Below are 13396 nucleotides of genomic sequence, written 5' to 3'. Positions count from 1 at the left end.
TTTGATTTTTAGTATAAAATTGAACTTCTTGGTTTATATTTGGAGAAAACCAAAAAGTATTGGTCGGATTGATTTTTGATTAAAAAACCAATCAAAATCGAACCAAACCGTGGGTGTATATATACCCTTAAATTTAAACTCTAACGTTAAGTATCTTTTAGTATTTTACTTATTATTGTACCTATATGTTTGTTGTTCAGGAAAAACCAATTATTATGGAGAAAAAAGTACCAAGGAAAAACCACAAATATGTACAATTTCAATTTATAGAGAAGGAATAAACTTAGTTTTTATTTAAGATTTGCAAAAAGGATCAATTCAAAACAAAAGTAGAAATAAAAATAAAAAATAATTGAAAGAAAAAAGAAAATGTCAAAAAACGAAAACCAAATCGATAATAAACTGAACCGAATAAAAACCAATCCATTGGTTTGTTCTTATTGGACATTGGTTTGAATCGTTTTTTTAATAAAATCGATTGGTTTGATTTGGTTCTTGGTTGACCCTAAAACCGAAACAAATATCACCTCTACTATTTAAAAAGGAAAATTTTCTATTCAATCCAACCAACAGAAATGATTTTAAATCAAAATATCATATTTTCTTTTCATTTCTTATGGATATCCAAAAAGAAAATTTAATTTTAATGATTTTAAATCAATTTGGTTCCAAATAAGAATTTGATATCAATTCCTTCATCTAAAATCTTGAAATTTAAAATCATTTTATAACAAATACACTCTCATTCACGTGTTCTCTTTTTACCTTTAAAATGCACACACAACTCTCTCTTAGAATAATTTCAATTATAGTGGAACTATATCTCCGCTTGCTAGATTTGAATAAAAAAAATATATTTATTGAATTTTCGGCCCATGAGTATTAAATTTACTCTGCTTTTTTTTTTTTAGTTTCATTTTATCAAATTTTCTTGTATTACTTTAGTGATATGTTATTTTCTGCATTCCATTTTATTTAATTTTATTTATGTCTTTCTTATCTTTTCTTTACTTAATTTTTTCATATTTTTATTTATCCTTTTTATTTAAATCTTCTTTTTTAAAATTTTTTTTTTAGTATTTTTTCAATACAAGTTTATTACCACATGCGATGTTCTTCTAAATTAATATTTCACAAAAATAATTTGATATCTTCTTCTCTCTAAAAAAACGACAAAATCAGGAATACATTTGATTTTATTCAAGATATAATTTTTTTTTTTACTAAATAAAAAATTACGGCAATCAATGTAAATTGTTAGGAAATACAAAATAAAATATATGGAATGCCTTTTGAATATTATTTATTTGTATGTGCATCAATTGTACATGCATTATTTTATTATTTTACCAATTTGAAATAGAAATATTTCTAACTTAAAAAAATTATTCAAATATCGTTTATTTTTTTAGTCCCAAATATTATTTAACTCAATAAATTTAAACGAATTTATATTATTTTTTTGTTAATTACAATTTGGTTAGGAAATAAAAAAGTCATTAAAAAACGTGAGAGACATTAATAATAATATATTAGAAGAAAAAAGAAATGTGCGTGGTTGGTAATGTTAATGAATTTTTTAGTAAAAAAAATGGTTTAAATACATAAAAAAAAATTAAAGGAGATGCTAACTTCTACCGTTGTAAGAAAATTTAAATAAAAAGTTAAAAAACGAAAAAAAAAATATTAAAGGAAAAATGGGAAAAAAATTTAAAAAAAAATAACATACTTTAAACAAATAAAAAAAACATGAAAAAAAAAAGAAGAAAAGTAAAAAATGGAAAGAAACGTTGGAGAAAAAAAAATACTTGAAGTCGAGAAAATTCTAAAATTATGGATATTCTCACAAACTCAAAAACCTTAACCAAAATTCGCTATAATTATTAAAACCAAAAGCATACGAAAAATGTCCAATATCTTGGGTTTAGAATCTTAAAAAGCCTAAAAAATGAGACTTACATCAATTTACGTGAAGGATGTTTTAGTTGTGACATCCATTTTCGTATTTTATTTAAAAAAAAACTCTTCGGAAGATGTTTTTAGTTATAATTGTCGATGTTTAATGGTTAAAATGCCTTTACAAATTGGGAGGTTGTACGCATATTAGCTACAATTCGAGGGTCAAGATTTTGGAGGGAAAAGTTGTGGTTGATGACGTAACTGAGATTTACATGAGCAGAATCTCCATGAAAGTCGAGTCCAATTCTTTAGAAGTGGTTAAATTATTGAACCTGGATTTTAAAATCTCTAAAAAGGAGAACAAAGTTGTCCACCATTTAGCATATTTGGCATCATTTATGAGACTTCTTATCTCTAGAAAGATGTCTTCCCCCTACTGTTCTTTTCCCTTATTCATGAAGGATGACAGGTTTTTGATTTGATGGTGGTTATTACTAAATTTCGATTTGAAAAAAACGTAAACCTATCCCTAAGTTTATAAGTATTTTGTATAATTTAACTGAACAAATATAACTCTAAACGTATAATCATTATTCATTAAAAGGAAATAAAAACTATAAATTTTATTTTATTCATGTGTTTTTTCTATTCTTCTTCTTCTTTCCAATCTAGTTAATTTTGGAACTAATATTCTTTCTCCAATATTTTATTTCCTTTTTATTCTTCTTAAATTAAAACATACTTTTCATCTCATAAAACTTCAATCTTTTCCATTTTTCTTTTTCTACTTTACCTTAAAGTAATCATATCACAAATATCTCACAACTCATTTAAACCTACAATCAAAATGGCAAATATTTTTTAAAAATTTCTTATTTATTTATTCCATATACATTTCTATACCTTCATAATTTTTCCCTTTGTGAAAAAAGAGAAAAAAATAGTTTTAATTGCTCAAAATCTCTGCCCCACATCACCTTTTTATTGGGTAATTTCTATCTATTATATCATCAACTTTATTACCAACTGATGTAAGAATGTGTGTTCTTTATTTTGAAAAAAAAAAAAAAAAAAAGAAAAAGGAACAAATAAAAAAAAGTTTGTTTTCAGATTGTGTTCATATGTTCAAATATTATTAAGATTCTTCTTCATAATGGAAATGGCTTATCCAAACCTACAAAAAACCACTTTTCTTCCTTAGCCTTTAAACCTAAATGCCTCTATAGAATATTTTGCTGACTCAATTGTACCATAAAACAATTCAAGGGTTGGTTTTCATTGGAAGAACTTTCTCTTTTTCCCCATTCTTTCTCCAACACACATTTCTTTTCTTTTCTTTTTCTTTTTCTTTTTTTTTTCTTTTTTTTTTTTTCTGATGACATCAAATGTTTACTACTAATTTAATTATTACAAAGATATGTCGTCCTAAAAAAGAGTTGTTATTGTCTCGAACGATAGCAGTGTTCTTACTTGTGGTAACATTTGTTGTTTTTAGTTTCTTTGTAAAAATTTTATCAAGTTTCGTTATTAATTTTCTTGTATTTGACCTCGTCGAAGACATACGATAGTTTCTTTGTACTTAGTTTCTTCGTAAATATGTTATCAGCTTTATCATTATGAACGAAGGTTCTTATTAGGATTAGTTGATAGATGGAAACTATGTGTAATGACTAGGTTCAAAAAATAGCTTTATATCATTTTCAACATTTCTTTGACATTTAACAAACTGTCATGAGATAATGTATTTATTCGACATGGTAAAAGTGTCATAATATACACTTTTGTGACAGTAAGTGTCTTCACATGACATTTGTTGATTTAAAACATTGTCATAGTCAAGATATTTTTGACAATAAAAAATAACAATATTACAAATTTTTTACAATGAGAAAATGTCAATATATATGTTTTATTAACACTTTTTTTTTTATTATCGTTAAATATACTCCTATCAGTGCAAAAATATCAAAACTTGATTCAATTATTGACAATGATAATTTGTCACAATACATTTGATATTGATATATTATAATGTTCGTCAATCAATGATATTAAGATATTGTCATGAAAAAATTAATTATGACAGTTTTATAAAGAGTAGTCAATACTCTTACCTTGAAACAATTATCACAAGAAATAGTTGCGACACTTCTTAAATGTCATGGTACTTCAATTTCTTATAATGACGGCACACTTTACCTTTTTAATACTTAAATTTTTTGTTGCATAGAAACGATTTTTATAATTTCAAACTACAACTCTGAGCTCAAAATAGTCGAAAAATCTTCTCAAAAGAAAATTAAGCTAAGTTACATTAGAAGGTGAGGAAATCAAAAGTAAATCAAGAGTGAAGATTTGTAATATGCCATACAATTAAAAGCTCAAAGTAGGAAAAAGAAAAGATGATAAAACAACTCCTGTGGAAACCCCTCTGGCTCAATCAATAAAAGAGATATCACCATGGGGACTACAAACCAAAAACACTTGTAACTAATTATACTTTTAAACCAAACAATTTTCTGCTCAACATCCTGTAATTTATATATATTTATAGCCCGTTTTATTCCCGCATCGAAGACCGACATTAAAAGGCGTTGGCTTCGGGACCCCATACGTCGAGATTACAATCTCACACAATGCTTAAGCTGAAGGTTTGTTAAAGAGATTTTCAACGACCTTCCATTGACATAAAGCCTAGACGATCTTCGTTGTCATAGTTTTTCTTCAGAAGCAATTTGGATACTTTTGTGAATTGTTGAGGTCAAAACCTTGTTCATTTAGGCTATGTTGCATATGGTTTATATGTGTTGAATATGCTGATATGCAACCTCCAATCTGATTGAGATTGTCTTCAAGCTCAATGTCGCCGGTATAGTTCGAGTACGATGAACTTGGAGATATTTCTGTGTGCTCGTACGACTGCCACGGTGTCGTTGAACTCGAGTACTCGTATTGAGGGAAGCATATAGACATAGCTCCTTGTATTTCAGGATAATCCTGCAATAAGGGAAGAAAAAAGTCATTAAAATTAACAAATCAACCTTTTTGTTTGTTTTTTCTTATTGAACAAACTTCACACCTTGGATGAGTCAAGAATCAGATCAGGTGAGATCCATATTTTTTCAGGATCTGTCTCCATAATCGTCGTGCTATACCGAGACATGGGATTCACGTCATATGAAGTTGTCATTGGGTAGGACAAACGACTCTCGATTGCGAGGAAATTGGTTTGAGATGAATTGTCTTCCAAACTATTTGGTAATTCATTTGTAACAACTAGTCTTGTCGATGTAGAATCTTCACTAGCTCCATTGCTCCCAACGACATTCCCCTTTGGTTCTCGTTGATTGTCCTTCTTATGTGCTACTTCATTCTTTTTCACAATACGACACAAAGCAAAAGCACCCTGAAAACATAGATGATCACGCACAAATACCAACCACAAAGTCAATCCTAATTGTCAAACCAAAACAATCCAACATAAACAGGCTATATATATACATGTCATTGCTTCATATATATATATATACACACCTTAAAATTAGGAGTTCCATGAGAGAAATCGTCACAAATTCGATACTCATGCATAACCCAATCCATTCGATCGCCCAAAGGCGCTCGACCGCGATAAAAAACGAGTGTCTTTCGGTATCCCAATACAGAAGATTGGCAGTTGATCTTCCTATCTTTTCCAGTAGCTTTCCAATAGCCAGCTTTAGTAGCTCGATTAGTTCTCGATCCATTCGGGTATTTTCGATCCCGTGGACAAAAGAAAAACCACTCCATATCTCGTTTTGGAAGGAAAGATTTCTCTGTAATCACATTAACCCAATATTACAACATAACAAAAACATAACAACCAAACAAAATGAAAATCCTTCAATTGGTACATAAAAAATGTTTAGCAATTGACATGTCCTTGTTCTTTTCCCCTCAACCTACAGTTAAAAAAGTAAGTAAACCAAAAAAACATAAAGCAATAAAGCCCCACTTTATGAAGAATCCAAAGGCATAACAAAATGGTAACAATAAACAATCAAAACAAAGTTAGAAAACAGAGGATTTGAAGTTTGATTTAGAACAAAAGTATGTAAAAATTAGTGATTACCTGGGAGTTCCCAAGGATCAAATTTATATAAATCAATGACAGGAATGACTTCAAGTTCAATTGGAAGTCCTTCAACTTTTCTTTTGAGATAATAACCAACCAATTCTTCATCTGTTGGGTGAAATCTAAAGCCTGGTGGAAGACAACCACTTCCCATTTTTTTGCCACTAAAACTAAAAAAAACACAACACAAGACCAAACTAGAACAAGGAAAAAAACAACAAATTCACTGCTTTTGTTCTTTTTGCTGTTTGGTTAAGTATTGAAACTGTATCTATTGAAAATATGGAAGATCCAAAAATAGAAGCTTTTATCCACAATGTTTTTTTGGTCAAAAACAGAGTGAAATCTCCACAGGTTGCTGCTAATGCACCTGTTCAGTTCAAGAACCATTGTCTGTAAAAATGGAGTTTTTAACTTCTGGGTTTTTGAGTTAACCAAATTCCCCACAAACCCTTTTAATTTCAACTCAAGATTTTGAAAAATGAGGGAAGAAAATTTGAGAAAAAAAGAGGAAAGTTTTGAACTTTTTAATGGAGAAAATAGGTTTTTAAGTTAACCAAATTCCCCACAAACTCATTTGATTTCAAGTCAAGATTTTGAAGAATGGGGTAAGAAATTTTTTATGGGGTTTGTGAGAAAAACATGAAAGTTTTGAACTTTTTCATGTAGAAATGAGTTTTTGGGGTTTGAGAGGGTAAAAACTCAAGGGAAGAAATGGGGTTTATATATAGGCATTTGGAAAAAAAGGAACAAAACATTCTAAGGTTACACCGAAAGTTTTTTTGAGATAACTTGTCTAAGCATCCCCCAAAATTCCTATGTCTTAGGCCCCACCTTTATTTAACTCCAACCCCTTTCACATTCATTTTTGTACATAGCCTAAAACTAAAACATATGTTTTTTTTTCCCTCTCCGTTTAGTACTTTATTTTGTAACAGTTTAGTCGAATTTTAAAATTAATGAAATCACCTATGGGTACATAAGAAATGTATTGAATCGATTCTTTTTAATGGTCGAATTTTAAAATTGATAATGATTTCATTGAGAGCTTTATTATGTATCAATTGAGTTTTTTTTTTATGCTTAGTTCAACGATAATTGACATGACATTTTTCTCTAGAGATCAAAGGTTCGAGTTTTCATCTTTGCAATTGTTACACTAAAAAAAATTGATTTTTTTGGTCAAAATGAGTTTGACTCAATGATAATTGATATAAATCCATTCTCTTAAATTCATTGTTCGATCTCTCTTCTCACAATTATGACATTAAATAAAATTAGTCGTCTTAAAAGTTTAAATGTGAAAGAGATCGAATAACATCGTCTAAAATTTTTGTAACAATATATTGGTTTGAAAACACATTTCGGAAAATATGACATATCTCTTGTCCTTATTCATTTAATTAATAAAAAAATAGTTGTTTGGAGTGATTAGAGTTAGAGACGTATTTTACCTTTTCTTCTTTTTTTTTCTTTCTAAATTATATATATATGTTTTTGTTAGCATTAAAATTTATATTAGTTAGCTAAATCTTTTTAGAATATTTGTTAAAATGAATATAATTCAACTAATATAATATTTATATTATCTATATGATACCTTATTTTCTTTTTCTTTTTTTTTAGTTTTATTAATTAAAATTTCAAATTAATCACCGTATTAATTTAAATCATAAATTTTTATGACGGTATTATTTTGAATTCTTTGTTAATGATTTTTAGTTTATAAATAATTTTTTTTATCCTCGAATTTTTAAAAATAAAAATTTTCATAATTCTAAATCCAAATCAATTTTGGGAGTGGGGACTAAGGAAATAATTTTTGCTAAAATTATTATTTTCCAAAAGATTTAAAGAAAAATTATCATGTAATTCTTTTGTTGGTTATAATTGGTTAGCTTTTAAAATTAGTGTTTCATCCCTATAATTTTGTTAAATTGTTGAATAAAATTTTCTTATCCAACACATTTATTTAAAATGTGTATTATATTTTTCTTTTTACATGGTAAAGAAGAAGGAAGAATAATAAAACTATCATATAACAAAGTTGTCTAATATTACATCTTAGTTCATTTAAAGAGGTTAAAAAGAGTTAACAAAGCTAAATCAAGAGTAAGAAACTCATAAGAAACTTAAATGTGACAAAATCATTAAATACTAGAACTTGATGTTTACCACCTTGAAAAAAGTTTTTTTTAGTCAAAATTGCTATAATTTTTCACCACCTTGAAAAGAGTTTTTTTAGTCAAAATTTTCAAAATTCTCCCAAGGTTAAAAGGAAAACTGTAGATTCATTAGATCCTTTAAAGTTGTCAAGTTTAAAATTATCACTTACTAAAAATTTATGGTTAAATAGTTGTTGAAAAGTACATGCATGAATTTCTAACCAATAAAATTAGATGGATGAGTGGCCATTTGAGAGGAAGAAACAAAAACCACCACTTTTCATGAGTGAATCCATTGAATTGGACAAAAAGAAACTGTCATTTTCTTTTCTCTTCATTAAATGAAATTGAGTTTAAATTTCATCACAAATATTTTCAATTCAATCTCCATATAAAAAGAAACTAACACCAACATAACTCATTTAGTATATAATACATATTTTTTTTAGTACAATAATTATGAAGATAAGAGATCAAACCTCTCACCCTTAAAATGAAAGATTATGTCAATTATCACTGAACTAATCTCTCTTTGATCATATAATACATGTTAGTGATTAAGAAGTATGTGGTTTAAATCTTCTCAGTTTCTATTTGTACTTAAAAACATGATTGATCTCACTCTAAGATGAATATTACTATACTATTAGATATGTACAAAGTTTAAAATATCAATGTTGATGAAAATTTCAAGATCTCAAATTTATGAAAATGTAGATGAAATAAGATCGATAATATGTCGATGTCGATGTCGATAGATATTTAAAAAAAATACTAAAATTTAAAATACATATTTAAATTAATAAATAAATAGTTTTACGATTTCTAAACCACTTTAAATATTTGTTATTCAGTGTATATACACATTTGTGTCATTTTGCTGATTATTTTTTATGCTTGATGGATTCCTTTGTACTATATAATAATATTATGACAGAAAGAAACCGACCAACAAAAAAAAAAAAAAAAAGAGAAGAAAAACGATACAAAGATTTTTGTGGTTTACCAACGATGGGCTAACTACCTCTAGTGACAAAGGGAGAAGCAATTTTATTATCGTGAGAAGGATATAATACATAATACAGAGATAATGTATAGGACATTAAGTAAAGAAACCATCAAAACAATAAGATCATGTTATACTACTTGAAACTCTTAACTTTTCTCCTACCCTTTTCAGAAGTAGGAATCTATTCTTGATTCTTTTAGATGTAGAAACTCGTGACATTCTCATTCCTTTCAAATGTGGAACAACAAATACAAGACATTTCAATGAATGAAAATATTGACTCACTTCTCATGTCAATATCGAATCCATGAAAACGAAAAAATGTCGATGAAAATGTCAAATAGTATAATGAAAAATTTCTAGTACTACAATAGTATAGAAAATTTTTCATACCATCTCCACTCATTGCATGCCACAAAAGTAGTATTTAAAAATTATATGGACTCCATGAAATAAATTAATAAATCATTTAATGACATGTCAAATGATGAATGAGGCTAGTATGTATTATAGTAGTATTAGATTTTTTGCATAGTATAATAGGAATAGAAAGATTTGAATTACATACATTTTAATCGTTAATACATCTGTATACCAGCTGAGATATGCTCACTTTATGAACGAAAATTTAACATCATAGGATATATGATGTATTATTCAATAGTGTTAGTGTGAACATGTAAAGTTGAAATATGGATCCAAAAGTTAATAGAAATGGTGATATTGAAATAGTTGTTTCTTAGTTTGTGGGTGGGGCCATTTGATAATGTTTAATTTTTTAAATTAAAGTTTTTTTTTTTTTTTTTTTCTTTTTGGAGGTTCTGTACTTGAAGTGTAAGTTCAATCCACATCATACTCGAGTCGGACAAATTAACTTTGGCTTATTTTTCTTTATAAGCTTTTTGAAGCGATGTCATTTGAAGGGACCCATAATCCTCCCCAAAGGCCAAAAGAGACAACTCCCTAAAAAGTGTTCAACAACTTTCGTTTTTTTGTGTGTGTATGTATCTTTTCTAAAATCTCTAAGCATGCCCCTTAGTCCAAATTATGCAATGTTTGATGAGAATTAGTCCAAATTATATAATATAGGTGATCCAATGTAAAATAATAGTAAATATGACACAATATTAAATATAATTCATGGTGAAAAATGAATCAACCCTAAATTTATATTTGAGGGAAAAATAGTCCAAAAAGCTAGACACACTCTGACGCTCAAGTCAGTCTCAGATTTGTGAGTAACTTGATAGTAGGAAATAATGAAGGATTTTAGACATACCTTCGACCAATAACTTTGGTTGTTTATATAGGCTAACAATGCATAATCGATGCTTGGGATCATTGGGCGGTTATACTACCACCACTCAAGGTTGTAAATGATACTTAAGTGTATTACCCACTCAACTCTTCGAGTTCCTTTATGGATCGCTGTTGAGAATCTACACAATTTCAAATACAATCACTATGAGGTCTTCTGAGGTTCTTCATGGGTTTTTTGAGATCCTCTATGGGTCTTGTAGAGGTCACTCATGGGTCCTCCATGTGACTCTAACATCCTCCATGGATCCTACAGAGGTCCTCCATGTAACTCCTAATCCCTACATGGGTCCTTATAGAACCTCCAAGCTAACTCTAAACTCTTTTATAGGTCTTCTAAGCTACCACTAGGCTCTCCCATAGATCATTTGAACTCCCTCTAGGCTCCCTCTCGGTCCTTTAAGCTCACTCTATGCTCTCTCATGGGTCCTCTAAGCTCACTCTAGCTTTCTTATGGGTTCTCAAAGCTCCCTCTAGATTCCCTCATGGGTCCTTTGAGCTACTCTGTCCATAAGCCTCTTATCTTTTTAGACTCTCGGTCTCTGACCTATCTCAATAAATCTACCCATAAAAAATTCTATCTTTACCTATTATTGTTACTAGCTTTTAACCATCACTAATAGGCTTCTCTATAATTGAGGTCTATCAATAATAGAGTTGAAAATTTTAAAAATTGTTATGTTTGTGAATTATTTATTTGTGTGACATATTTGCAAATATCACAACCAATTTTGCCACTAAAAGAGCGAAAGATTGGGCGTCGTAAACCTCTCTCTGCCAATCAAATAAATTTATATTCACCGAACTAACTACCTATACTACCGAGTAACGCAAGTGGTAAGTTTAGAGTTGAACCACAAGGAGCCTAAGATAGAATCTCTCTAAACTAAATAAGTCTTTGAAAAGTAGTAAAAATAGGGGAGGGAGGGTATGGTTTGGTTGATAGGAAAAGTAAATACAGGAATTTAAAATGCAGAAAGTAAAATAGATTGAGCAAGAGAGAGAGCGAACACGAGATTACCTTTATCGATAAAAAGATTGTTGGTCTATCTATGGACCAATTCATCGATTAATCATGCCAATATTCATAGGTTGTCTATTTCTCAAGCCTAATCGAATGCACGAAAATCCGGACAAACTCCCTAAGAAAACCCAATGTGATGTTGATTCCTAATTTAACTAAGTATTGTTACATAAGCATATTTACTTAACTAATCACATTAAACTCTTGGATTGATTAGAATATTAAGTTAAATTGGCCAAATCTAACCTAGTGTATTTTCATTCCTTAGGTTTCCTTATCTTTCGCTACTGAGTGATCCTATAATCATAGCAATCGAACCATAGCTATAACTAAAACCTATTACTACTCAAATTTGATGTAATTACGGACATCTAAAATATGCATAGTGTGGGCAAATTAACATACAAGTATTAATGATTAAGTTGTCAATTTAATCTACCAATATATTTATCCTAGACATTCAAGCATATGGAAAGGAAAACAATAAGAAGCAAAAAATCCCAAGAGCATACATCAAAATCTCATAAAATCCATAAAAAAAAAAACCCAACAAACCTTAAAATCGATATCTAGACCTTCAACCGTTCATCAAATTATAATCCTAGTGCCAAAATATATATATAAATCTCAAAATACAAAGAAATTGCATGGGTTTTGGCCAAGAGTGGCCAAAATCAAGCTTAGAGCTCTCAAAATCAGTCTATCTCTCATTTTCTTTAACCTAGAAAACGAAAGAACTTTATATAGAAGGGACAGTTGCAAATATAGACATTAGACCCAAAGTATTAGCAGATATACATAATGTAAAAAAAATTGCTAATATGACCAAAGTTAAATAGTCTATCAGTGATATAAAATATTATTGGTAGGAGTCTATCAGTGATAGACTATACCATTGGTAAGAGTCTATCAACGATATAAATAGATTTCTATCGTTGATAGACTTTTGCAATTTTTTAAAAATGATGTTATACACTTGGTTATTATTCCTAAAAATGCTACCAATTGGAATTACCCTATATAGAAATCGCATTGGTATTACGGCACTACAAGGTTTTGTCGAAGCGTAGAGGGAGAGTTGGATGAGCGCAACACACATTACAATGCACTCCCCCCTTGTGCACATGGTGTCTGTCATGCACATGCCTACGCACAACTTTTCTCTTCGTTGTCACACCAAATTTGGTGCTACTGCCTTTGGGCATCGGGTGTCGACGTCGTTACGTTGTGCACTACGCCTCTAGGAGTATTTTTGTCATTTTTGCTCATTTGAAACTTGGATGCTCTTTTTAGCTTCTAATTACTCCAAATTAACCTGGAATGGCTCATAACGACCAATTCTACCTCCTAGGTGCCTGATACCTATAAAAACATAAATAAACACACAAAACACAGTAATGACATTGGAATTAAGCAGAACGAGATAACACATTTTTAGTATTATCAACAACTTATTACAATTATTATAAAATGTACCCCTAAAGGTTTCTATTTGTTTTTAAAAATATAGTTTTATCTTTGACGTTTCATAAACATTTCTAAACTATCCTAGGGTAGAAAAACGGTTAGAATGATTAACAAAAAGTCAATGTATCTAAATGTTCTTCGAATTCTTTCAGATTTAATGTAGGCAAGTGTCCTAGGTATCTTCATGTCATTCCATGTCACCATCACATCAAATTTTGTCCAACATTCTAATAAATTTTGCTTCAATGGTAGTTTTGTAACATTTATGTAAGGTCAAAGATGATATTGCAAAGCTTTGAACATATAGGGATATTTTTTTCAAATAAAAGACAAAGTTCATGGGTATTTGTTTATAGCCTAAGTTCTTTTTTCGAGTTTCCAAATAATATATGAGGTGGAAAATC

The 13396-nt window shown here is 29.2% G+C and overlaps 1 protein-coding gene across 1 annotated transcript; it reads right to left on the bottom strand.

Annotated features, from left to right (window-relative positions):
- Positions 1-4236: 4236 nt before the first annotated feature.
- LOC120069539 (NAC domain-containing protein 71-like) lies at positions 4237-6726 on the bottom strand. Its single transcript, XM_039021325.1, has 4 exons — positions 6008-6726; positions 5434-5711; positions 4979-5305; positions 4237-4896 (listed from the first exon to the last, which is right to left on the bottom strand). The coding sequence occupies exons 1-4, from the start codon at positions 6162-6164 to the stop codon at positions 4624-4626; spliced, it is 1035 nt and encodes a 344-aa protein (XP_038877253.1). The 5' UTR covers positions 6165-6726; the 3' UTR covers positions 4237-4623.
- Between the last annotated feature and the right edge of the window lie 6670 nt (positions 6727-13396).

The sequence above is a fragment of the Benincasa hispida genome, unplaced genomic scaffold (assembly GCF_009727055.1).
Source record: "Benincasa hispida cultivar B227 unplaced genomic scaffold, ASM972705v1 Contig481, whole genome shotgun sequence".
Taxonomy (NCBI): Eukaryota; Viridiplantae; Streptophyta; class Magnoliopsida; order Cucurbitales; family Cucurbitaceae; genus Benincasa; species Benincasa hispida.
Note: the sequence above shows the minus strand (reverse complement) of the source record. Positions and strands in the feature narration are given on the sequence as shown.

Coding starts and splice junctions, on each gene's coding strand:
- LOC120069539 (XM_039021325.1), bottom strand. CDS start 6,164: ATGGGAAGTGGTTGTCTTCCACCAGGCTTTAGATTTCACCCAACAGAT. Junction 5,306..5,433: donor ATGGAACTCCTAATTTTAAG/GTGTGTATATAT, acceptor CTATGTTTTCAG/GGTGCTTTTGCTTTGTGTCG. Junction 4,897..4,978: donor TGATTCTTGACTCATCCAAG/GTGTGAAGTTTG, acceptor CCCTTATTGCAG/GATTATCCTGAAATACAAGG.